At 41.7% G+C, this 27,371-nt stretch overlaps 1 protein-coding gene across 1 annotated transcript in view; it reads left to right on the forward strand.

Annotated features, from left to right (window-relative positions):
• Positions 1-1,458: 1,458 nt before the first annotated feature.
• The window catches only part of nol4la (nucleolar protein 4-like a), a 34,123-nt gene continuing 8,210 nt past the window's right edge, over positions 1,459-27,371 (forward strand). Inside the window, exons 1-4 of the mRNA XM_063889040.1 lie at positions 1,459-1,847; positions 17,373-17,528; positions 21,494-21,605; positions 23,702-23,811. Of these exons, the coding sequence (XP_063745110.1) occupies positions 1,512-1,847; positions 17,373-17,528; positions 21,494-21,605; positions 23,702-23,811 (714 nt within the window). The 5' untranslated portion in view covers positions 1,459-1,511. The remainder of the gene's footprint in view (positions 1,848-17,372; positions 17,529-21,493; positions 21,606-23,701; positions 23,812-27,371) is intronic.

Here is a 27,371-nt window from a genome sequence, read left to right on the forward strand (position 1 = left end):
AGGAAATTAAAGGAAATAGCATGCAGGCCACCCCCCCCCCCACACACACACACACACACACACACTCACACACTCACATACACACAATGTGGATACTGTGGATGTGTATGTAGGGGTGGGGCTCTCTTTTTCTTTTTGTGTCGACAGTGTGTGTGTGTGTGTGTGTGTATGAGAGAGTCTGGATGGAGAGACGGGGCATCCCACTCACCCTCTGCACGGCCGGAGACACACTGCTCGCTGCTGTCATGGCAACAGCAGCAGTCACCACCGCCAGCATGGGCCACACACACACACACACACACACACACACACACACACACACACACACACACACACACACACACACACACACACACACACACACACACACACACACACACACACACACACACACACACACAAAGGACACAAATCCAGGTCCTGTGTGTGTGCCGATTGTTGGTTTTTCATGTGAAAGTGACACACAGATTTATTTGTTACTTTGACAGATGTTAAATATTAAGAATTAAAAAGCAGCTTTGCAAGATAAACTTTTCTGAAATGCTTGATATGTAAATGTGCTAAATCAGGATTTATTGCAAAGTATGTTAACATTAAAAATAAGACCAATAACTGCACATTTAAAAATCCACAATCATGAAGTATGCTTGATCAAACTGTTAGTTTAGTTTAGTGTTATTTAAATAGTTAAATGTGCATTTGGAGACAAGATATGGTTGCAGGTCTTATAAAACTAACATTAACGATCAACAGTCAGAAAAACGAGGTGGAAAAACAGTATGTTTGACTCTTTGAACACACAGTGTACTATTGATGTCACGTGCATCTGTAAAAAGTGTTTCCTATGTAAAAGGAAATTCTGTAATGAGGGTTTTTTGACATTCCTTATCAGATGTCTCCAGACCGGACGCGCCGTGCTCTCTCTGCTGCAGATGAAGCCTCTGGTGTGAAGGCTTTATTAACGGGACGGAGAGACAATGCATTCAAACAGGTGTGAATAAATCAGGTGCTGCTCGGGTCCTCAGACACACTCCGAGCTCTCCTTTAAAAAGCAGCCCGCGCAGAGCTGTCAGAAAGTAGGTCGGGGGGAGAGCGGCGTTTGTTTGCTCGCTTTGTGTTTTCTTTGTTGTTCATCGAGGACTGTGAGCGGGTTCTCTTTACGCACAGGTGGGAGAAACCCGCCCGGTGTGCAGGATAGGACAGCCCACCCCCCCCATCTCTTTCTCTCTCTCTCTCTCTCTCTCGCTCTCTCTCTCTCTCTCTCTCTCTCTCTCTCTGGATGTGAGGACATTTCTCAGCGCTGCGGTTCGGGACAGCTCGCTGCAAACAGGTGTTCTGCAAACTGACCCGGTTTGCACAGAAGAACCGGCGCGGAACCGGATCTGCTTTTTTTTTTTTACGCGCAGGACAGGACCGCACGCGAAGGGGCCGAAAGGGAGGAGATTCATCCAAGTGCTTCTTATTAGCCTGGGCTGTTCAGAGGGGGGAGAAAGAGAGGGAGAAAGGGAGCGATGGCAACGAAAAAGGCGTGCGTGGATGCACCCAAAAGGAGCCGGAGTCCGGTGGTTCTGGAGGCGGAGATGTTCGGAGAATTTCAGGACTGGTGTCTCCGGACTTATGGAGACTCCGGGAAAACAAAGACGGTCACCCGGAGGAAATACAACAAGATCATGCAGACTCTGTTGCAGAGCGACGAGTCGGACGGCGTGTACATGGACAACATCAACGCCAAATTCAAATTCTGGGTGAAGTCCAAAGGCTTCCAGGTCGGAACCAACGTGCTGGCGGGGGAGAAGAAGAAAGGAGCCCCGGGGAAACCCGTGCTGTACGTCCCGGTCAAGACAACGGTAAAGAGAGTGTGTGTGTGTGTGTGTGTGTGTGTGTGTGTGTGTGTGTGTGTGTGTGTGTGTGTGTGCGTGTGTGTGTCTCCTATAACTTCATCATGATTCTAATGAAAGGTAACTTGGGGGGGTTCTGGTCCCGGCTCGCCTTTCTGGGTTTTTTTCCTGCTGGTGCAGCCTCACTTTGTGTCCACATCCCAACATGAGCACTCTCATCCCTGCTGCCATGGCAACGCCGGTGCCTCCTGGCAAATCGCGGTGGTGAAAGGTGTCCTCGCTCTTTCTCTCGCACCCCCCACCCCCCTGAAGAGAGGTTAAAGTCCTCTCTGTGCACATTGTTGACTCTTTGTATTTACAGCAGTTTTTATTATCGTTCAGGTTTCTGTTGCATGCTTGATTGTGCTGATGCGTGTGCGTGCGCGCGCGGGCGGATGCACAGGCATGTTGGGCTGCAGGCTCTAACTTAGCTCGTGTCTGATTCTGATTTTTTGCTCCGAGCATTTTTGATTTTAAATAACATTTTATTTATATAGCCCCCAATATTCCAAATGTCTCAGGGGGCTTTACACTATCAACAAGCATGAATGAGTAAAATTCCAGCTGTCAATAAAATAAAGTGAAATTAGATATATTAAAATACGATCAAATATAATTCAATTAAATATATTGAGATTAAGTCAAATTAAATCTAAAAAATTAAATAAAATACAACAAAAATAAAGTTACATTAAATATATTTAACATATAATAAAATAAAGTAGATACATATATTTAAATTCAATAAAATGAAGTTAAATTAAATATATGAAAAATAAATAAAATACATCAAAATAAAATAAAAATATATTTGAATATAATTCAATATAATAAAACATTATAAAATCAAGCCTGAGCCAGCCCTATTTATAAGCTATTCATAAGCGTTATTCAAAATATAACTCCTAGTCCTGCTCTGAAATGTGGGAGGGTGTTGCATCCCGAACACAAACTGGGAGTTGTTTCCTCAGAGCTTGATGAATGAAGGCTCCCATTCTACTTTTGGAGACTCTAGGAACCATGCATCTATTATTACTAATCAAAAACGAGACAGGGCATTCATTTGTCTTCCTTTCAGAGACCATTCGAGATCAAAACCAGTCGAGTATCTGTGTTTTTTTTTTGCAGAAAATAGTCCCTGTGTGCAGTCTTCGCACTTTTCCTCTCATTGTCCTGGGCTGATGCGGATCGGCACCCGTTGCTCTGGCAACACCTGTGCAGCTGCCGCATTTCATTGTGCACGTTAAGCCCCGTCAGAGACTGTGAGAGGAACATTTATTTAGAAGAAAATATATATCATTATTATAATTTCTCGGATGCATTTTCCTGGTGTGCGTAATTGGTGATCCACGTGATGGGATGGGGGGGGGGGGGGGGGGGGGGGGGGGGGGGAGCTGTGGTGGAAACAAAAGGGCCTGAAAGCGACTCACATGTCTCCGGATGAAGAGGTGAGGAAGTCAGGTCGCCCTCCATGTATGAGAGACATATGCTGCGAGTAATGGACAGACACTCATAAGCATTGATAAAAGCAGAGGTATGACAAAGCACTGCAATAATTAACTAAATGTCGAGGTGTATATTTACACAATTTGCAGACTATCGTTTGAATATCAGAATCAGAAACAGGTTTAAAGCCAAGTAACACATACAAGGAATATGCCTTGATAAGGTGCATGCATGAACACAGAGTGGATAAATGTTAAGAAACAATCCCCAAAATAAAACCATTCCAACATATAACATGATATACCCGCAGAAATATCATATGTGCAGTGAGAGGTAGCTCTGTGTACAAGGTGCACATATTCTAAGCACACAGAAGGAGGTATGATCACACAGTTATTTCTACATTTTTCAAGTTTTTCCTTCAAATGTTATCGTCTGCAAAATGTGTGAATATGTACATTATATGAATTTGTATCAGGCTCAAAACAGACGGCTTCATTCCTCTTTTTTTAAGTTTCTGGTTCTTTTTAGAGCTTTTTGTGGACAGAATCTCCGAGAAATCACTACGAGATGTAGTCCAACAGAAATGGACACACACTATAGCATAAATATACAACATGTTATTATGTACAATGACAGTAAAGATATTCTGATTCAAAGCATCGCCCCTCTCCATGTCTCCGTGCTAGAACACAGACAACAACCACCATTTTAAATGAGCGCCTTCAGGGAATAATCCCCCCCCCCCCCCCCTCATCCTGCTGGGACAGAGGGTCTCTGGAGCTCCACATCTCGGCCCTGAAAGCCTTGGTTTTAATGTTTGAATGGCACTGATCCCTCCACAGGTGTGTTACCTGTGTGAATGCAAGGTTTACCTGCCTTCACTAACTGGCTCTATTCTCCTCCTGAGGTTCTGTTTCCTGCAGCAGGAGGACAGGTGTGTGAGGCTGTGCAGGTGCAGGAGCAGCGGGACGTGTTCATTAGGGAAGGATAATGGAGTTAAGTAGTCAGATGCAAAGTAAACAAGATTTGGTTACAGTCTTTAAACCGTGATCGTATTAACTCTGACCCTCATTTTTCAGGAGGCTATTAAAAAAAGACTGCTGTGAATGCAGAAAAGTACACCTAGAAAAAACCCTACTTTAAAGAGTCCTCTCCTGCTGATGTTCAGGTGTATATCAGTATGTAGAGTCTCTACTTTAAAGAGTCCTCTCCTGCTGATGTTCAGGTGTATATCAGTATGTAGTGTCTCTACTTTAAAGAGTCCTCTCCTGCTGATGTTCAGGTGTATATCAGTATGTAGTGTCTCTACTTTAAAGAGTCCTCTCCTGCTGATGTTCAGGTGTATATCAGTATGTAGTGTCTCTACTTTAAAGAGTCCTCTCCTGCTGATGTTCAGGTGTATATCAATAGTGTCTCTACTTTAAAGAGTCCTCTCCTGCTGATGTTCAGGTGTATATCAGTATGTAGAGTCTCTACTTTAAAGAGTCCTCTCCTGCTGATGTTCAGGTGTATATCAGTATGTAGAGTCTCTACTTTAAAGAGTCCTCTCCTGCTGATGTTCAGGTGTATATCAGTATGTGGTGTCTCTACTTTAAAGAGTCCTCTCCTGCTGATGTTCAGGTGTATATCAGTATGTAGAGTCTCTACTTTAAAGAGTCCTCTCCTGCTGATGTTCAGGTGTATATCAGTATGTAGAGTCTCTACTTTAAAGAGTCCTCTCCTGCTGATGTTCAGGTGTATATCAGTATGTAGCGTCTCTACTTTAAAGAGTCCTCTCCTGCTGATGTTCAGGTGTATATCAGTATGTAGAGTCTCTACTTTAAAGAGTCCTCTCCTGCTGATGTTCAGGTGTATATCAGTATGTGGTGTCTCTACTTTAAAGAGTCCTCTCCTGCTGTGTAGGTGTCCAATGGGTGTCCAATAGAGCATATGGGCTACCATTTACATCCACTAAAACCACAACAGGCGTGGGGAAACCCCAAAAGGCAGAATAAGGCCCTTTCAAATGAATCTTTCATGCAAAAGGTCAGAAAACAGTTTCTAGAAGCTCAAATGTTGAGTTTTTCCTCAGTTTTAAATTACAATATTAGTTGAACTGTATATTTCTTTGTAGTATAAAGTTCTATATATCAATATTTTTTGGTCAGATCAGATTACATTCATGTTTTTTGTATTCCAAGGGAATCTTTTAAAGCCAATTACTAAAATTGTTGCTTAATTTGTATCCAGACTACATTTCATAGTCATCTGCCCTGATGATTTCACAGTGAGGAATATGGAATAGATCTCTGAGGTCTGCAGGAACTATTTATTGTTATTGTATTTAATATCATAACGCCTGAGTCAGAGGACACAAATCAAATCTATTTAAATGTGGTTTTTATTCACTATTATTATACATTAGACGTCCTGAGCCAGGGGAGAAAGTGACACACACAGGAGCTGACACACACACACACACACACACACACACAATGGTCAGTGGCTCCTGGTCGTACGGCTGCAGGGCGGGGGGGGTGTCTCTGCTGCACCCCCCCGCTGCAGCTGCTCCCGGGGTGTGCCAAGTTCTGTACGGGGGCATGTGTGTGTGTGTGTGTGTGTGTGTGTGGGGGTGGGGATGATAGAGACAGAGAAGGTCTCTCTGTGTGTCACACAGGGCGGCTTCAGTGTGTGGTGGGACAGGAGCACACACACACACACACACACACACACACACACACACACACACACACACACACACACACACACACACAGAATTATTCTTCTGGTTTTCTGTCCATGTCTGTTACGCAGAGTGTGGAGATGCACCCTCGTTTAGCTCTCATTATGTCCTGATTAGAGGATGCTACAGAGCAGGAGGAGGAGGATGGGAATGGGACCACACACACACACACACACACACACACACCCACACACACACACAGATGCACAACACACACTTTCCCCGAGACGAGTCACAGTGCATCCAGTTTAAAGAAAGAAAAAAAGAGAGCGCTTAAATGCACCGTTTCTGCTGACATGAGCATCGTGCTGAACATGTTAGTGCTGCGAGCTGTTGCTTTTTGTTGCCATGCCAACTGCAATCTGTAAATATCTATGTACGTCTCTCTCACACACACACACACACACACACACACACACACACACATTCGACAATGCTCAAAAGTTAAAGCTGTGTCATGCTTTTTGAAGGAGTCGTCTAACTATGGTTCCTTTGTGTAAAACTTTAACCGTCCTATAATCTATCAGACTAAAAGTAGGCATGTCACGATACCAGAAATGTAAAAGTGGAAACCAATAGCAGTGCTTTACTACTAAAAAACAAAGCAATAAATCCTCTCCTTTGTTTTCACATCACAGGTCATAATTCCCTCTGTAATATCTACTTTAATTGCTATGAAAACATCTCTCAAAGGAGCCTGAACACACCATCGTGCAAGTCTACGCATCCTCACCTGAAGCTAAGAGCTAACAGCTAACGTCGCTCTCCTGTTGTAGCATGACCGGGATGCATAAAGTGCTTCCCCTGGCATCGACTCCAGGATGCTCATAGGCTCGAGCCCTAATCAGGATGAGCATTTGTCCCATTTTGAGAATTGTGCCATTGACTTGCATCCTATAGTTTCTCCAACAAGGCTCCAACCAAAGATCCATTCAAAAATATACCAAATTACATGTGGTGCGCCTGGTATGAAGGCTAAAGTAAACCCGGGTCCCATAAGGGTGTAGTCTAATGCCTTTATTTGTTTATTTAGCTTACTTTAAATAACCCGGCTCACTAACATAAGGGATATTTAACATTTTGGATATTCGTTAGCTAAGGTGTTAGCTTTAAAATCTTGACCCACATTCACTAACCTCAGCGCTCTGTGTTGCCACATGTCCCGGTAGTTTGTTGTTCAGACAAATCAGTGGAAATTACACTCGAACAAAGTTATTTGTCAGTTAGTCTCAGAGTGAATGAATGAAAGGGTAAGCATTTGACTTTGGTGCAAGAGTGGTGCATGGTTTGTGTTCACGTTAAGCTCCTCTGTGTCCATGGGCAAGATACTGAACCCTGAGGTGCTCCCGATGGCCAACCGTGTGTGAGTGTGTGTGAGTGTTAGCTTCCCTAGAGAAGGTGGTGCTGCTCTGCATGAATGAGGGGTGAACAGGGGAATGACTCGTAGTGTGTAAGTGCTTTGAGGGGTCGAAAAATTTGAAACATTTGACCCGAAAACTGGAAACTAACTCTAAGCGCGGCACTTCTTTTTTTGCGTCTCTGCAGCAGCTAGATTTAAACTGATGGATAAACGTTGGTTCCATTACGTAGTTTGTGTTTAGTATACTGTATGAAAAAGACAGTAAATATAATTTAAAGATCAGCTTACAGTCTGGGCTTGTAATCCCAAGCTTCAGCTATCCCATTTCTGCTTCATGTCTCATGAACAGATTTGAAACCGTCTTGATAAACGGTCTAAATGTTTGTGTCTGCCCTGTCAGACGTGCGGAGGAACATCGTCATTATTATCTGATTAATTAGTCCACGTTTCCCCTGAGAGCTCCTCTTGTGTGGCGGGGGCCAGCGAGTCAAAAGAAGACGGCCCTATTATTCCCCAGCTTTTGCATTAATGCCGTTTTAAATTTCAGACTGAATCTGTGGTTGCTTTTGTCTCTGGGTTTATATTGTTTCGTCGCCACCCTCTCACACGCCGAGGTTCAATCGCGATCCAACCCCAACACGAAGTAGATTTTTGGACTAAAAGAGAGTCTGTTTCAGGCCACAAAACACTTCTCTGCTAACGACTTTATGTCAATTAGAGTTGCAACTCAGAATTAGGTTCATTATTAATTGATATGCCAATTATTTTCCAATTACCACAAATTATTCTTGCTATTCTTCCTGCCTTTATGTCTTTATTTGTAACTCAGAGATGTAACTCATCTTTAACCTTTTCTGTTGATGCATTGGGTGGTTTTCACTGTCAAGATTAAAACCTATATCACATCCTGATTTTCCTATCTTTTAGTCAGAAAATCCTAGTCTCTCAAAGTCCAAGCTGATGTCCTCAAGTGTCTGGTTTTGTCCCGAACCCGAGGATAATTATTTATTATGATATAAAGCAGGGAATCTCCATATTTAAGTGGCTAAAAACAGCATTTAAAGACATTTTATGCATGATAATTTACTGTTCTTGTGCATGTGAGCTGGTGTTGGACTTTTAGAGGCCTGAGATTCATAAAGAAAGGACTTTATGTCCAGAAAATGATGAATTATTTTCCAGATAGAACAATTAACCTGTTCTATTAGTTGTCAGACAATAGTGAAGAGTCCAGGGTGATGTCTTTATGAGTCTTCTTACAGTATGTCAGTCAAAAACCCAAAAGATCTTCCCTTTATTTAGATATTTGACAGAGAAAAAAGCTGGAAATCTTCATTTTTTAAGGCTTTGTTGACAGTCGAATGGCCTTATAATGTCAGAATATAGTAGAGAGTCAAAGGTGATGTCTTTAAATGTCTTCTTATGTCAGTCAAAACCCCAAAGATCTTCACTTTAAAGTGATATCAAGCATGAAATCTCCTTATTCCAGAGGCTGGAAACAGCATCCTCTGACATTTCTGCACGAAAACGACTTGAACAATCAATCAAAAATAGTTGCAGATTATTTTCCTGTCAGACTGCAGACGTTATGTGATGGTTACTGTACGCGCTGATGAAAAGCAGGCTGCACATTGCATGTGTGTGTGTGTGCGTGTGTGTGTGTGTGTGTGCTGTACAAAGAGGGGGTCGCTGCTCTGTTTCCTCCCTTCAGCACCCTCTCTGTTGCCATGGAGAGACCGCTCTTTGCTTTCCCATAGGACGAGAAATTAACACCATTTTTAACTGGCCCGGGGGCCTCCCCCCTGTGTGGGAGATAGTCCTGCTCCTCACACACACACACACACACACACACACACAGAGGGAGTCTTTAAGACGGCAATAATCTTCCCACCGTCATTTTTAATACCTTTGCAGGGCCGACGTTTAACGAACTGGGACGGTCGGATGATGGACTCTGAGCCGTCATTTTCAAACTGTTTTGAGTCTGAGACGTCAGCAGCCGGCCGGTGGGACCGTCTGTGTCTCACTGGGATATCAGGGATGTCGTACACTCTATCAAATAATGCTCATCATGGGAGCAAGCGGGGGAGAAACACACACACACACACACACACACACACACACACACACACACACACACACACACACACACACACACACACACACACACACACACACACACAAAGATATGGATGTGGGACAAGAACACATGATGTGGATTTAATGACAGGGCGTCAGGAACTGAAAGGAGGATGGTGAAAGAAAAGAAATACAAGCAGACATTTGGGGCACTACGCAGGTAATGGTGTCTTTTGTCCCATAGTTTTAATGTCACACACACACACACACACACACACACACACACACACACACACACACACACACACACACACACACACACACACACACACACACACACACACAGGAGAAGAAACAAGGGTTGTGTCATTGCTGTGTCCATTAGCAGTGTGATAGATTTACAGACAGGGAGATGGGGCTTTAAAAGATGACCTGTTGTCACATCTGCAGTGAGATAATCTGAGTCATGAGGACTGTTGACACAGCCATCTTCACTCACCACACACACACACAGACACACAGACACACAGACACACACACACACACACACACACACACACACACACACACACACACACACACACACACACACACACACACACACACAAATAAAGAAAGTCCCTGGACATTGCTGCTGCTGCAATTTAAGCTACTTACTGTGGGGCTTTCCGGTCTTCCTGGTCCACCCGTTGAAGGGAGACGATCCCAGACATTTAGTATCTGATTCATGCAATTTACCCTCTGTATGATGTAGCAACGATTCCAAAAGTCAAAGTTAGAATTAGTTTTTAAAGTCTGCACTGATTCATTTTACTTAATCATCAGGGCATGATGCTGTCTTCAGTGATTGTGAGGTTAGCTTTAATGTCTGTTTCTTGTCTTCATTATTTATCTTTGTTGACGTTGCAAATGGAGCTGCTGGGATGCAAGAAGAAATTGAGACGAGATGTGTTTGGAATCACGATCAGCACATCCTATTTTTTCCAGATAATGCTATACTGTGAAAACTGAATGACAGCTAGCTAATATAGCAATAAAAATGCGTATTAGAGAGGGAATCATAACCTTTTTGAACTCCTAACAAAAACCAATATGCTAACAGTAACAAAGTAATGTATATTTAAGCAAAGGTGATTTATTGTTTTGGTTTTGTTGTGGTATCAAATTGGTATTAACAATCATGCAATGTAAGTGATATATTAAATATTACATTTCTCATGTTGTGGCATCCGGATATGGCTAGAAATGTAAACTGCTAATCCATGCTAGTTAACGTTAGCTTGTTAGCAGTTAGCTGCAGTTCAAAAGTTCTGTAGAATTCCACTGATAGGCTACACGGTGAACAATATGCTAGTTAACGTTAGCAGTTAGCTGCCAATGAAAAGAGGTTCTATAGATTTGCATGATGCACCATGATAGTTAGCTTTAGCCTGTTAGCAGTTACCTGCACTTTGGAGGTTCTATAGAATTGCAATATGATACACTTGGTTATTAAAAAATCCATGTAAATGTTAGCTGTAAGCAGTTAGCTGTTAGCAGCAGTTAAAGGGTTCTATAGACGTGCTCTATGATGCTCTTGGTGAACCAAAGATCCATGCTAGTTAACGTTAGCTGTTAGCTGTTAGCAGCTGGCTAACAAAGGTTCCATAGAGTTGCACCATGCTCTCAGGCGAAGGTACAATAACGTTATCCTGATGTGTTCCTTTATAGAATTAGCAGCATTAAAACAGATGTTAAAGAGGGCATTATAACCAGTTAAACCAGTATAAAGTGTTTAGTGTTCCTATTTAGATTTTGTACCATGCTATCGAGGAATTGCCCTGGTTATTGGCACCGTGACTCCCCTTCCCACTACAGCAAAATATAATTCCTGAAATCCGGTTATGGCTTTTGGTTCTGCTGAGATTTTAAGGGGCATATCTGCGTTACAGAATAAAACACCATCTCCACGTTTATATATCGACTATAAAAGTTAAAGACGGTACATGTTTCCCCTCGGTGGATGCGATGTCTTCTGTCTTTGTGACCCAGCTGCTTCCCGTGAACCGCCCCCCCCCCCTGACCTGCCTGTGTGCAGGGGTGTGTGTGTGTGTGTGAGTGTGTGTGTGTGTGTGTGTGTGTGTGTGTGTGTGTGTGTGTGTGACTGCCAGCGGGGGTGGGGGCAGCCGTCTCACCCCTCCAGTCTCCTAGCAACAGAGCGGTTTGGTGCGGGACGGGCAGAGGATGGGGGCTGGTCGTGTCCTACGGGATTATAAAGAGCAGAAGAAGAAGGAGTTTTACGGTGTTGGCGGGCGATTAGGGACGCAGACATGTCTCCTTTTTTACTCTTTTTATATCTAAAACAAATCAAACCCTGGCTGCTGCTGCTGCTGCTGCTGCTGCTGCTGCTGCTGCTGCTGCTGCTGCTGATGAGAGTAAATATCCACAGCGCTGCTCAACAGCTGTTCTCCTCGGAGATGCTGCGAGGCGCTGCCCGGCGGACATGTGCTGCTCTTAAACACACACCGAGAAACACACGGTGAATGTTTAACTCCCCGTTGACTTGTGTTTGGACACTAAACAGCTTCTGCGAGCAGAGGAGCCGGAGAAAAAGGCTTCAGGTAGCAGCCTCCGTAACATCACGTTAACACACAATCCCAAATACTAGTGACTAGCAACTGATTATCCGCTAATAAGTCGAGTAAACACCGAACGTGATTGCTCGAAAAGGTTCTTAACAGATGACCCATTTCACTAATGAAGAATCAAATTCATTTTATGAGATGTTAGGATTAAAGAAGACCAACTTCTTCCGTTTCTTTAAAGTAGAACTTAAGAAGAACAATGGAACTGTAGTTCCTCCCAAATTATGTTTGTTTCTAAAAACGCAATTTGTAATTAAAGTCAAAAGAAGTTGGAAGTAGGGGGATGGATCGGTCAGACATAGGAGTCTACCTTGTCTTAATTGAGCATCCAATTAGCATACGATCATTCTGGTGTTGCACGATATCTCGCCCTCTGCACGATGTATGATCAATAACGCCAAAGGTGCTTTAGTGTTTGATTATTTGACCGATTTGTCACAGGCTTTAGTTTGCGTTGTCTTATAGAAAGAAGACTGCGGAGCCATTTATGCTTTGTGTATTAAGTTGTAGAATCGTGACTGGGTTAGGGCTTGCTCCCAGAATAATTACATTCCGATAAAGCATATTTTTTTATAATAAAAAGGTCGATTTGTTAAGTTTGGAACCAAAAAACACGAGACTTTTCACCGAAGAGATCAATGATCGTGTCCTGTGTAATATAAACAACCATCGTTGACTTATTTTGACTTCAGAAGGAAACCTAATCTACGTCCCAAACTGACATTAAGCACATACTGTTCTCGCTTAGTGAAAATACCACGTTTGGTTTAGGTGAGGGATGGCAGGAGGCATGGGACGCCTGTCACGTAGACGCTTTACGGCTCTTATTTTGGATATGCATACAGGGTTAGGGTTTCGTTTTCCTTGCACGTTGTCTGGATTTGTTGGTAGGCAGGGTGGCGGTCACGTAGACTTTTCGTTATTTGATTTTAAACTACAGATTCTCTTGTTGTTCCTCAAATTTGCTCGAGGATGTCAGTGAAGGCCTCTCGTACAAAGGTTTCTGAATCTTGCTTTGCCATGGGGAGAATCGTAGCTGTTCTCATTTATTTAGATCTTTTAAAACATTTCAGAATCAACTTTCCGAAAATCACTGAAACATCTCAGAAAACACAAAATATATATACCTTTTAGAAAATGACATACAACAAAACATACAAACATTTCAGAAAACAACTAAATAAAACCAAACACAACATCTTACAAAAAGGGAAAACATTAGTCAAATAAGACATCTCAGAAAAAAACACATTTATATGAACAGAAACATTTCAGAAAACCACATTTTAAAAGAAATGTCAACAACAACATTTAACAAAACAATCATGATGAAGAGAAACACATTTAGAACATTTCTGAAGCTCCAAAAAAAAAGGCCCAAAACATGAAAAGAATTACGTTTTAAAACAAAATAAACACAGAAAGTCGAGCAGGATTTTTAGATCACATGACTCATGGGTCAGCTGGTTTCAAACTCCTAACCAGCACTGAATCAACCCCTCTGGTTTTAGTTTCTAAATGTCCTCCTCCTGAAGTCTCGGCCCGGCTCGGTCTCGAACCGCCGTCTCTGGCGTCTGAAATGTTTAAAAATAACAGCCGGACGCCGCACCACCTCTGGCACCACCCTGCCTCTGTGCGCAGCTGACCCTGTCGCCATAGAAACTGCCGCTGATTTCTCCCGGGCAGGTGTGCTGGGCAAAGGGTCATGTGACACGCCATGGAAGTGGGATATCGCCAGGACAACGGCCTCCATCCGCTGCACCACAAGGGGCTTTCACTCTGCTCTCTGCCTCCATCTTTTTCCCAGTGACGCTCGTTTACATGTTTTCCAGCAGAGCCGTCCTTCACATTTCTGCAGCAAAGGGCCCAGGCACGCTCAGAGCAACAACACTTGAACTACAGCCCAGAAAACAACGGTACTGATGTGGACAACTGGAATAAAAACCAGAAAACAAAAGCTGCAACTAAAAAATGTAATCATTGTTCATTATTTTATCAATTAGTTCTGTCAAAGGTCCGAGAAATGTCCTTTTTATTTCCAAAACTCAAAGAAATAAAGCTTGATTTCATAAAGGAGCGAAAAACCCGAGAGATCTTTCCCTTTTCCGAGCCTCCATCTGCTCCCCAAACTAATATATTGAAGGAGAATATATGTGTGTTTATTTTTGCTCAGATGTTTCCTTCCTCCAGGAGCTAATACAACTCACATATAAATGTAAATGTAGGCCTGTGGTATGATGAATGTGTCTGAATATAAAGGACGGATAATAAACCGGCCCGTCCTGCAGAGCGAAACCCAAATGCATCTCTCCCTGTGATTCATTTCAGATTTATTCCCCATCTCCTTTTCTCTTATTTTTACTCCAATTACTTTATAATTATTTCTACATGCTTAGTATGCACACATTTGTAATAAAGGGAAATAAAAACAAACAAACAAACAAACAAACAAACAAACAAACAAACATGTAATTGAAGCGAGCAGAAAATAGGAGGTAAGCGTTATTAAATGTTCTTCCAGCTCTGGGTTTCAGGGGGAGGGGTCTTTCTGTGTTCGAGTGAGATGAGGGTCCGGTGATCCAAAAGTTCTCCCCCTCCGGCATTCACGACTCTCCTATCCTCGCCCCTCCTTCTCCTATCCTCCCCTCTCCTCTCTTTATTTTGTCCTAAATCCCAAACTGCTTCCTCTATGTCTTCAGGTTGAGGTTAGAAGTAGAAGTACTCAGATCTAGAGTGAAAGTACAAGTACTCAGATCTTGTACTTGAGTAAAAGTAGAAGTACTCAGGTCTAGAGTGAAAGTACAAGTACTCAGATCTTGTACTTGAGTAAAGTAGAAGTACTCAGGTCTTGTACTTGAGTAAAGTAGAAGTACTCAGATCTTGTACTTGAGTAAAGTAGAAGTACTCAGATCTAGAGTGAAAGTAGAAGTACTCAGATCTTGTACTTGAGTAAAGTAGAAGTACTCAGGTCTTGTACTTGAGTAAAGTAGAAGTACTCAGGTCTTGTACTTGAGTAAAGTAGAAGTACTCAGATCTTGTACTTGAGTAAAGTAGAAGTACTCAGATCTTGTACTTGAGTAAAGTAGAAGTACTCAGGTCTTGTACTTGAGTAAAGTAGAAGTACTCAGATCTTGTACTTGAGTAAAGTAGAAGTACTCAGGTCTTGTACTTGAGTAAAGTAGAAGTACTCAGATCTTGTACTTGAGTAAAGTAGAAGTACTCAGATCTTGTACTTGAGTAAAGTAGAAGTACTCAGATCTTGTACTTGAGTAAAGTAGAAGTACTCAGGTCTTGTACTTGAGTAAAGTAGAAGTACTCAGGTCTTGTACTTGAGTAAAGTAGAAGTACTCAGATCTTGTACTTGAGTAAAGTAGAAGTACTCAGATCTTGTACTTGAGTAAAGTAGAAGTACTCAGGTCTTGTACTTGAGTAAAGTAGAAGTACTCAGGTCTTGTACTTGAGTAAAGTAGAAGTACTCAGATCTTGTACTTGAGTAAAGTAGAAGTACTCAGGTCTTGTACTTGAGTAAAGTAGAAGTACTCAGGTCTTGTACTTGAGTAAAGTAGAAGTACTCAGGTCTTGTACTTGAGTAAAGTAGAAGTAGCAGAGTGTAGGAATACTCTGTCACAGTGAAAGTATTCTAAATGTTCCTCCAGTGAAAGTAGAAAGTACTCTCCTCTAAATGTACTTAAAGTAGTGACAGTAAAAGTAGTCATTGTCTGATTGGTCCATTTCAGAATAATATCTCTGATATGTTTTATAATGATTGATCATTAAAGTGTTCTCAGAGCTGGTAAAGGTGCAGCTAGTTTGAATGGCTTTGTATACTGCAGGGTAGCTGCTGGATTTACTGCAGGTGAACTACAGTCTGATTTAAGGAGATTATATTTACCATCAGTAATCCTAATCTGCCTAGCAACTACAGGGATTAAATGAATGCAGTGAGGTAGAAGTATCTCAAAATTTGACATAAATACAGTACTTAGTAAATGTTACTCTGCTCTGACCTCTCTCAGGTCTGACTGAGTTTCCGCTCTTTAAGGACAGGTTACTAAACCTCCATTAGAGAAAGAGGAGCTGACTGAATGAAAGCAGATGAACCTCCTCTTCACGGTCTTCCTCTTCATGTTTTCCTCGCTGTTGAAGCAGGACAGTTCTTCTTCATCCCGCCACGTCTCTCTCCGTCCCGTCTTTCTCCCCCCCTCCCTCATGCTCCTGCTCTCCCAAGTGCGAGGTAATGATCGTTTCCATGGCAACTAAAACCAGCTCACAGAGCGGGTTTGTTTTAATCCGGCGCTCCCCTCTCCGTCCTCCCCATTCTCCCCCCCACCCACCCACCCCCCCGCTGTCAGCGCAGTCCAAATGTAATGATAATAAATGAAATAATGGCGACCCTGCACCTCATCATCACAGCTGTAATCTATCGCCGGTGGAGGCATCATCTCTCTCCCCCCCCCCCCCCGGTGACATCATCACTGCTGCTGCTGCTGGGACCATGGTGTCAGGTCCATTCACGCTGGATTTAGATAATCTCAGCACTGTGAGGAGAAGAGCCCCCACACCTCTGAAACCTACCCCGACAAAACATCCAATGCACATTCTGCTGAGAGACACACGGGCAGAACACGCAACACACCTGGAGTCTCACACACCTGCTGGTATGTCATGGGAGAGCCACACTTGCAATGGTTTGGTGTCAATGGGACGATCACCAGAAGGACAACAATACCATATTTGGGCAATTTCAACATTTTGCATACTCTGCAATTTCTTACGTTTTCTATAAGCTGCAAATTCTTCGTGATGGTCATTGTTTCCGAATAAGATAAGAGTGTCTTCTGTTCTCGGATGTCCTGATCTCTGCCGTCATGTGTTCGTGTGTTTACAATATAAGTAGTCTAAAAAAGAAATGATCGATTTAGTAATTATCAAATCCAATGCCGCCCATTGAAACTTTGAGGTGAGACAGGGCCAACATTAACGTCAACCAGTGTTTGATTTCTACCATCCACTCTGCATTCGGATACCAGTGACCCTTTGTTCTTTTGCAGTTTGCTGTCACAAAAGCATTTTTCAATCCATTGCAATCACTTCAAGAGGACAAAAAGAAAAGTCATTTCACAAAGTCCCCCTCACCGTGATCGTGCGACGCTCCTCTTTCAAACAAACCATAAATTAAGACTTCCGGACAAAGGGGTGACCCTGATATCTTTCTGTGAGTCAGGACATTAAACTCCTCTCTTTGTCTGTCTGTGTTTCAGTGCTCAGATGGGAACTCAGCGCAGGACAACTCCTCCCTGAAGCGTGTCGCTGTGGTGGAGGACTTCTTCGACATCATCTACGCGATGCACGTGGAGATGGGCGCCGATCCCGGCCGAGCCCCCAAACACGCCGGCCAGAAAAAGACCTACAAAGCGGTGAGTGAATCCAGCCTGGAGCTAGCAATGCTAACAGCGTCTCAGAACAGAACGATCCCTCCCCACCTGAAACCCAGTCTGCAGGAAATATCAGAGCCGGTCTCATTTCTGCTAAAAGATATTTAATAGACGTCCCAGATGCATTTTTTACCTCCAATTTTATGCTAGCTTGGACCTTTTTATTTTCAACTACATTGTGCATACTCATGTACTTCATTTCAGATCAAATGAACCAAAAAAAGGAGGTAAAATATAAACAAAGCGTGCTAACTAACTAACTACCAACTATTTGAGGAACAGGAAATGTTGTACGCAAAACTGACATCTGAAAACCAAACAGAAGCATTTGTTGTGATCAGGCTTTCAAGGTGTTTGTCTGAAAAGCATCCATGTAAACAAACACAACCCGCGAGGCTGTGTTGGGGCAATGGTGCGTCAAGCTAAATGCTAACGGCACGTGCAGTTAACACGGCTAGCAGCGTCTCATAAATTAACAGGACATTTAGTTTGAGATTTGCAAACCAATCAGAAACCTTTGCAAGGTGTCTATCAGAGCAGCATGCACGCAAACAACAAACAGTTCATACTTTGTGATGTAGGGGCAGTAGTGGTTAAGCTAAATGCTAACAACATGTTGGGTGCTAACAATGACAATCGGCGTGCTGATAGTTTCCCGCCTTTGTAAAGTATCAGAGTGCCATTGACTTACATTTTATTCAAATCGCATCTGACTTCTACCATCCCCTTTACCACATTTACCAGAAAAACGAAGTACTGGTGATGCTTGGGGTTTTCTTGTGTCATGACAGAGGTTGTAGTATCGGTCCTATTTGATTTTTCTGTACTCTGTAAATATTGGGGGGTTTATTTGTTGCAATTGTCTTAAAAATGTTTTGCTCTTTTCTTATTTTTTTAATATTATTTTTACACCAAAGTAATTTCCTCTTCTGTATCTTGATGATGAGAATGATTCTGCCTCTGATGTGTGTGAGCAAACGGAGGTGCGGCGTCCTGCAGAACGAGGGTCTTTGTGTGCAGCTGTAGCGCAGAGTAAGGGGGGATGTTAGCAGGACCCCCTCACCCCTCAGGATGGGAGACAAATATTCACAGAGCCACTTCCTCCCGCCCTGTAGAGGTCCTGTCACGTCTCATAGCGTGAACCCTTTTGAGGAGCGGCATCAGCGGGGCAGGGCATAACACGGAGCTGTCACTGTGGCCTTCTGGGAGCCCAGCGCTGCTCCGGGTGGCCTTTTCCTCTCGGCTGCCTTAAGGGCCACGAGGGGTGGGTGGGACGGTGGGGGTGGGCACCCTGCTGAGGCTCCATGGTCACGTGAAGGTCGGGTTTTTACAGGGAAACGCCAGAGGGGGTGAGGAGGGGAGGGGAGGGTGGCACAGCGAGGGAAAGAGGTAGAAATTTCACCTGAGAGGGACCAGTGTTTCAGAGGCTGGGATTAGACCGTGCAAACAGCGCCTCGAGGCGGGATTCCTCCTCAGATGTGTGAGGTATGTTGCATCCAGTTCTGTGTTGTGTTATGGTTTTGACCACTGGGTGGTGTGCAGCAGCAACGGGTAATACACTGACCTCCCCGTACAGGTGAGAGTGATCAGAGAACAGTTTCGGATTGGTTGCACACAGCTGTTTTTAGTTGTCGATAAATGGCATTTCAAGCTTTAACTTGGTCGTCGTTGGAGAGTGCAAAGTGTTTGTGTTTCCTCTTTCAGAAGCGCTGCAGGACGGGCCTTGGTTTTATTATCCCTCCTTTATATTCATACACATTCATCATACCACAGGCCTACTTTACATTTATATGTGAGTTGCATTGAAGGAAACATCTGAGCAAAATAAATACACTGTATATTCTCCTTTAATATATTAGCTTTGGGGAGCAGATTGAGGTTCAGAGAAGGGAAAAATCTATTTACAGCAAAATGTCTCTTTTGTTTTGCTCCTTTATGAAACTCAGCTTTATTTCTTTGAGTTTTAGAAAAACAGACATTTTCCTGACGTTTAACAGAACTCATTGATGAAATAATGAACAATGATTATGTTCTTTAGCTGCAGCCTTTGTTCTGTGATATTTATTCCAGTTTTCCACATCAGAACCGTTGTTTTCTGGGCTGTAGTAAATAAATGTTATTTCAAGCTATAACGTGGTCGTCGTTGGACAGTGAAGCCCTCGGTGATGTTGAGAGGCAACAGTCCCCACATGGGATGGTTAAATGGCATGACACTCTCATCCAAGGAGCAAAGAGAAAACAGGACGAGAGCCGCGCCAGTTTTAATTATATATGAATTGAGAGATCGATGATTGCTCCACTGGGAAAGTTCCTCAACGGAAGGGAGGATTTTTTTTGGTTGTAGGCCGACCCGGACGTTAGCAGAGCAAGGTGTCCCACGACAAAAAGCAGCAGGATTTCCCCGTTGGATTTCGGTCAGTTGCAGGAAATCTCCATTCTCCACACATTGACAGCACGTTCTATGTTTGAAGCGTAAATGCAGTCGGCAGAAGTTCATGTTTAAAGGAACTAACTGTTGAGGAAATATTCTCCTCGGCCGATAACTTTGACGCAGTTTATCAGATTTGACTGCTTCGAGCTCAGGCCTGCGAGCTCGGGCTGCTCTCAGGGTTTTGTCTCCTTACTCCTGCCTGTCTTGTCATGCAGTATGTTGATTAGTCTCTCAGAACCAGTTGAATACACGGGACCAGGGTAAGAGATCTTCAGAACTGGTTCGGCACGAGCTGTGTCACTTTGAGACTGCAGCTAATGTCAATTTTCCGGCCAAAACTTTTTGCCATCGAGTTCCAGCTCTCCCGGTGTCTCCAGAAGTCTCCATTACACTCACCACCACTGAGTATAGTATGTGTACTCTCATAGATAGGCTGGATATTAAGAGAAGGAATCTGTGAACTCTCTTTGCTTCTTATTCTGAGAACACACTTTATTAATAATTAATTGTCTCTTTTTATCAGACAAAAACACACAGACTCAATTCCTCTCCATTTCTCCATGTGGTATGAATGTAGAACTGAGCATTACAGTAGCAGAAAGTCAGATGAGAGGCGTCCTTTCTCTCTCAAAGTCGATTTATTCAACATGTTAACAAAGTTCAGTTCATGGTCGTCAGCGTTCGTGATATTTGCATCGTTTGAAAAAATACATAAAATTAATCTCGTCGTACAAATAATTATTAATATTAACAATAATCATAATAACAATAATAATAACAATAAATATAATGATAATAACAATAATAATAATAACAATAATAATAACAATAAATATAATAATAATAATAACAATAATAATAATAATAATAACAATAAATATAAATATAATAATAATATTAATATTAACAATATTCATAATAACAATAATAATAATAATAATAATAATAATAATAAAAATAACAGAATAATCTTTGCAGGTAAACCAAAAGAATAAAGAAATAACTCCTTCAAAGACAAACACACATCCTGAGTCATCGGTTCTGCTCATAAACTTTTAAAGTTTGTTTTTTTAAGTTTTTTTAATTTCAATAACTGGTTTCAAGGAGAGGAGGCCTCGGGCCTTAGGACGGTGCACATAAATGCGCTGCCTCGGCCCTGTGCTTACGTTTTCATACCTAGCACGGCACTTGGTACACCTGTGAAGCAATCGCAGAGAAACCAAACAATTCATGGCAGAAATTTCACACCAAATACCAAATGTTGCATCTCCTGGTTTAGGAGAGATCCTAAACCAAACCTTCATCGCAGCTCTGTGTCTTTAAGATGACAATAAAACCTCATAGATTTTTGTCCAAGGCCTCAAACCGTACAAGTTTTACACATAATGCTTTCGACCACATCGAGACATCTTAACCCCTGACCCCTCACTCTCACACATTTACATTGAACAGTTCTGCTGCCATTCTTTCTGTCTTTACGCTGTAACCCCCCCCCCCTACTCTCTCCTGTGCTCAGATCGCGGAGACGTACGCCTTCCTGCCCCGAGAGGCGGTGACTCGCTTCCTAATGAGCTGTGGAGAGTGTCAGAAGAGGATGCACATCAACCCCAGCACGGCCGAGTTCAAAGGTACCGACACGCCGCTGACCTGCGAGGGCCCGCTAATCCTGCAGACATCATTAACCCGCGGGCTTTTTTTATGGATCAACCTTTAGGAGTGGATAACGCTCAGATCCTTTGACACACTAACATGGGAAAGGGTTAATTACTGCGCTCTGATGCATGCTGGGACGTTGGAGGCCAATCAATCCTTCTCTGCAACAGGAAGGTGTTGCTGTTGCAGGATGTATAGAATCATTTCCTCAGAAGCTGAACATTTACAGAAAAACACAAAAAAAGTGGAAAGTATTTAAAATATCTGTGGAAATGTTCTAATTCATTCTATATTCAAAAAAAGTGCACATGCAGATTAGATTAAGTTGGTACTTGGCCTATGATCATTTTGTAGTTGGGTCATGGCTGCACCCTAACCCTAGTTTAAGGGTGATATTCTAGCAGATGCAACACAAATAAAACACTGAATAGGCATTATACATCAGCTGTTCCCTTTCCATTCTCTAAATATCGAAAAACCCATTACAGTAGACTTCTACTAAATATGAAAAATAAGTCAAGAACCTAAATATCAAATAAAAACATTACAATATATGTGCAAAAGTACAGAGATAGAAGTCCAGGACGTTAATCATTCATCAAAGCGTCTTTTGTGTGTGTATTACACACGATAACGTCCTGCTTACACTCAAGGTGTTTTGGTATGGAACTTTCATAAATAAAACATGTTTTCTGTATGTATATATTATATTACATCCATCCCCTGCATGCTGTAACAAAGCCTCTAGAGGACGTCATCATGGGATAGATTGACTGAGCTGATCCCAGAGGCCCTCTAGTGTTCGCCGTGGGGACTGCAGCCTGGATTAGACTGGGTGGGTTCAGTGGGACCAAAAGATGTCAAAATGCAACTTTAGTTCCTTAAAAATACATCATTTATATTGAAGGGAAAGGCTACTACAAACAAGAGCCTTAAGATATTTACTCTAATTCATTAAGATATCTTTATGAACAAGAAACATGTTTTATATTAAATGAAATGTGAGAGTTATCTGTTCGCTTGTTATTAAAAAATATCTGTTATTTTTAAACTTTTTAAATAGATAATGTATTTTTATCCCCTTTTCACCATAATGTTCATAAACCAGGAGGTATATCAACTTCTGTAAAAAACAAAAGTGTGTTCTGTTGTTCCTCTTTCAACAATGACCCAAACAGTGAGTGTTTTTGGATTTTCAAAATAAACGTTTTTACGCTTCTCTCAAAAATGTTACACGAAAAAACTTCCGCAGATTTATTTTACGTCTTCATCTTAGTTGATGAGCAATATTACATATTTACATCCTGTACCCTTCCTCTTAAACTTCAGTTTCCTGTAAGATTTAAGACAGAGAAAGCAGAAAATCCTCATCGTTGATCTTTTTAGATGTATCTTCAAAATGTCCCTTTGATAAAAACTTCTGGGAACATAATTGATGTTGATTCGTTTTCCTAAATGGGTCAAAAAAGTGCATTCTAGAAACCCCTAACAGGTTTATTCTAGGGCTTTGACTTTATAGTGTGCGGGTTGGTTTGAGACTGAATGAATGATGTATTTCCTAAAGTAACGCTGCGTCTCTTCATGCTTATAACCTCTAATTAAAGACTCTCCTCCCCCTTGTCTCCCACGCTTAATTGCTCACTTGGTGCCTAATGGAGCCGTCACTGAGCATTTTAGTCTGTTTGGACTCTTAAACATTTCATAAATAAGAAACATTTATATACTTAAATGAAAAGTTATCTTTTTCTCTTATAACCAAAATGTGTTTGCAACTTTTGTTGACTTTCACCGAATGTCTCGTCATGTCTGTTTGTTTATCTTGTGTTTGTTTATTTTATGCCTTTTTGAATGTTTTCATTAATGCATGGGGCGAGAACACGAGAGAATTTATCGGATGGATCCCATGTGTTTTTGACTAAATCGTGCAAGCAGACACAATCATCTATTCATTAGTGCTGAATGTCACTGTGTTGTTGTCCATGGAGGTGTGGGGATTATATTGGAATTATTTTATAATTCTTTGTTTATTTTTAGTTGTAATTTGTGAGTTTTTGTGTGATTTCTTCCCCAGAGAACGACAGGCCCACCTCCCTGGTCCCGGACCTGATCGACTACAACATGCCTCTCACTGCCACCTACCTGAAGCAGATGAAGCTGCAGTGCATGACGGCCACCGAGAGGGTGAGCGTTCGTTTTCTGATCAATTAATCAGGAAATCGACGTCAATCACAAATGTATTGAGTGCACAAATCCTCTTTTTGTCTCAGGGAAGAGAATCACTCATATATATAAATCCTTTCTTTTAATGTGAAACATGTTTGAAATGTTTGGATTATTTTCTCATTTAGCTTCTATTACATGTCTTCTTTCATACTAGTGGAAAGAAATCACCCAAAATCCACATTTAGGAATTTATTTTAATACCTTTATCTGTTTGTGTCTGCAGATTTCTCCTAAATTCACCTAAATGTATCATCACATATAACCTCATGTGATTTCAGAAAACTTGTAATACAAAACATAGTTGTGTTAATGTCAGTAAAGAAGTGGGGAAGTTTCATTCGGATAGAAATGACTTTATTTCTTTACCCTATTCACCTGCAGTGGGGCCAACATGTATGAAGTTTACAAAAGGCCGTTTCCTCTCCTCCTCTCAGCAGAAATCCCCACTTCAGTAGCACACACACACACACACACACACACACACACACACACACACACACACACACACACACACACACACACACACACACACACACACCAAATGATCCACTGTTTTATGGAGAGACTCTCTCTGTTAAAACCTTTATCAACAACATGACAAACAAATGACCCCAGGCTTTATCCAATAATCACATATCTGGTGTGAAAAGTATGCACTTATTTACTCACACAAAGCCTTAATTGCATATTTAAACACACGGTAATGAAGAGTGGGTGATGTTATTTATTTCCTTACCCCTGTTCACCTGTAGTGTCTCCTCCCTGCTGATGGGGGAGGAGCGCTTTGCTAAGTGAGGATTATAATGACGTTGTGCGAGAGACCCCTCCCATGTGTGGCTGTCACAGAAACCCTCAGAAACCCCCGTCAGTAAAGAGCAGGCAGCGCTGCTTCAGCACCATAATGTAGAACCTCACTCGCACATAATTAGGATTATCCGGAACAATGACCTGAGATCTGAGGGTGAGTACAAATTAACAAACGCTGTCGCTCACATCTGTGCAGCGGGACTAATTTAATAACTAACCAGCGGAGCGGTGGTGTGTTGGAGGAGGCTTACATCAGTATTTCCATGTTTTTCTACTTTGTCATTTACTCCACTACATGTATTTAGTTGCTAGGCAGATTAGGATTACTGATGGTAAATATAATCTCCCTTAAATCAGACTGTAGTTCACCTGCAGTAAATCCAGCAGCTACCCTGCAGTATACAAAGCCATTCAAACTAGCTGCACCTTTACCAGCTCTGAGAACACTTTACTGATCAATCATTATAAAACATATCAGAGATATTATTCTGAAATGGACCAATCAGACAATGACTACTTTTACTGTCGCTACTTTAAGTACATTTAGAGGAGAGTACTTTCTACTTTCACTGGAGGAACATTTAGAATACTTTCACTGTGACAGAGTATTCCTACACTCTGGTACTTCTACTTTACTCAAGTACAAGACCTGAGTACTTCTACTTTACTCAAGAACAAGACCTGAGTACTTCTACTTTACTCAAGTACAAGACCTGAGTACTTCTACTTTACTCAAGTACAAGACCTGAGTACTTCTACTTTACTCAAGTACAAGACCTGAGTACTTCTACTTTACTCAAGTACAAGACCTGAGTACTTCTACTTTACTCAAGTACAAGATCTGAGTACTTCTACTTTACTCAAGTACAAGACCTGAGTACTTCGACTTTACTCAGTACAAGATCTGAGTACTTCTACTTTACTCAAGTACAAGATCTGAGTACTTCTACTTTACTCAGTACAAGATCTGAGTACTTCTACTTTACTCAAGTACAAGATCTGAGTACTTCTACTTTACTCAAGTACAAGACCTGAGTACTTCTACTTTACTCAAGTACAAGACCTGAGTACTTCTACTTTACTCAAGTACAAGATCTGAATACTTCCACTTTACTCAAGTACAAGATCTGAGTACTTCTACTTTACTCAAGTACAAGACCTGAGTACTTCTACTTTACTCAAGTACAAGATCTGAGTACTTCTACTTTACTCAACAAGATCTGAGTACTTCTACTTTACATATATATAATATATATATATATATAAATATTTAGAAAATAGTTAAAGTGTTTTTGTTGATTCCTTTTCACAATAATGTTCATGTACTTTACAGTGAGTGTTTTTGGATGGATTTTCAAAATAAAAGTTGTCACGCGGTCATTTCTCACAGAAGCGTGATAATAAAAACTTCAGACCATCATCTTAATTCATTGGACTAGCAACTTTATATATTTACATCCTGTAAGTTTACTCTTTAAGTGCTTCAACAGTTTTTTGTATTACATACTTTAAGATTTAAGACAAAGAAAAGCAGCAAATCCCCGCAAATGTTTCCAGTATGCGTTTAAGAATACGACTCCAACAGGAGAGGATTATTTGGGATGTTTCTTTAACTTTATAACTTCTGGAAATATAATTTAAGTCTTGTTTGTTGTTCTAGATGGGACAAAAGAATGCATTCTAGTAACGTCTAAAGAGATATTTCCTAAAGCGTGGACATCAGTAAAGCTGCGTTCCTTCATGCTTATAAACTCTAATTAAAGACTCCCCCCCACCCCCTTGTCTCCCACTCTTAATTGCTCACTCGGTGCCTAATGGAGCCGTCACTGAGCATTTTAGTCCGTTTAAACTCTTTAACATTTCCCCAGAGTTTCAGTCCTGCTCTTGTGGAGGAAATGAGATGATCTTCGTAATGCAGTCGTGGTTTTCCTGCCAGCGGAGAGAAGTCAGCGTTTCTGAGAGCAGGATATAACTCCTGCAGTTTGGAGCCAAAAAGCTCAGCGCAGCGTTTGAATAGTTTGTGAGATTATTCCTCTGCTAATCCCCGGGTTTAAATCATATTTGTGTTACGCTACAACAAACATCTTAAGGGTCTCTACGCAACAGAGTTAAAAATACCAGGCTTTAAGATTTAGTGAGGAAATACTCAGTATGTAGTGTCTCTACTTTAAAGAGTCCTCTCCTGCTGATGTTCAGGTGTATATCAGTATGTAGAGTCTCTACTTTAAAGAGTCCTCTCCTGCTGATGTTCAGGTGTATATCAGTATGTAGAGTCTCTGCTTTAAAGAGTCCTCTCCTGCTGATGTTCAGGTGTATATCAGTATGTAGTGTCTCTACTTTAAAGAGTCCTCTCCTGCTGATGTTCAGGTGTATATCAGTATGTAGTGTCTCTACTTTAAAGAGTCCTCTCCTGCTGATGTTCAGGTGTATATCAGTATGTAGAGTCTCTACTTTAAAGAGTCCTCTCCTGCTGATGTTCAGGTGTATATCAGTATGTAGAGTCTCTACTTTAAAGAGTCCTATCCTGCTGATGTTCAGGTGTATATCAGTATGTAGAGTCTCTACTTTAAAGAGTCCTCTCCTGCTGATGTTCAGGTGTATATCAGTATGTAGAGTCTCTACTTTAAAGAGTCCTCTCCTGCTGATGTTCAGGTGTATATCAGTATGTATTGTCTCTACTTTAAAGAGTCCTCTCCTGTTGATGTTCAGGT

The sequence above is a fragment of the Eleginops maclovinus genome, chromosome 1, assembly GCF_036324505.1.
Source record: "Eleginops maclovinus isolate JMC-PN-2008 ecotype Puerto Natales chromosome 1, JC_Emac_rtc_rv5, whole genome shotgun sequence".
NCBI classification, from domain to species: Eukaryota; Metazoa; Chordata; class Actinopteri; order Perciformes; family Eleginopidae; genus Eleginops; species Eleginops maclovinus.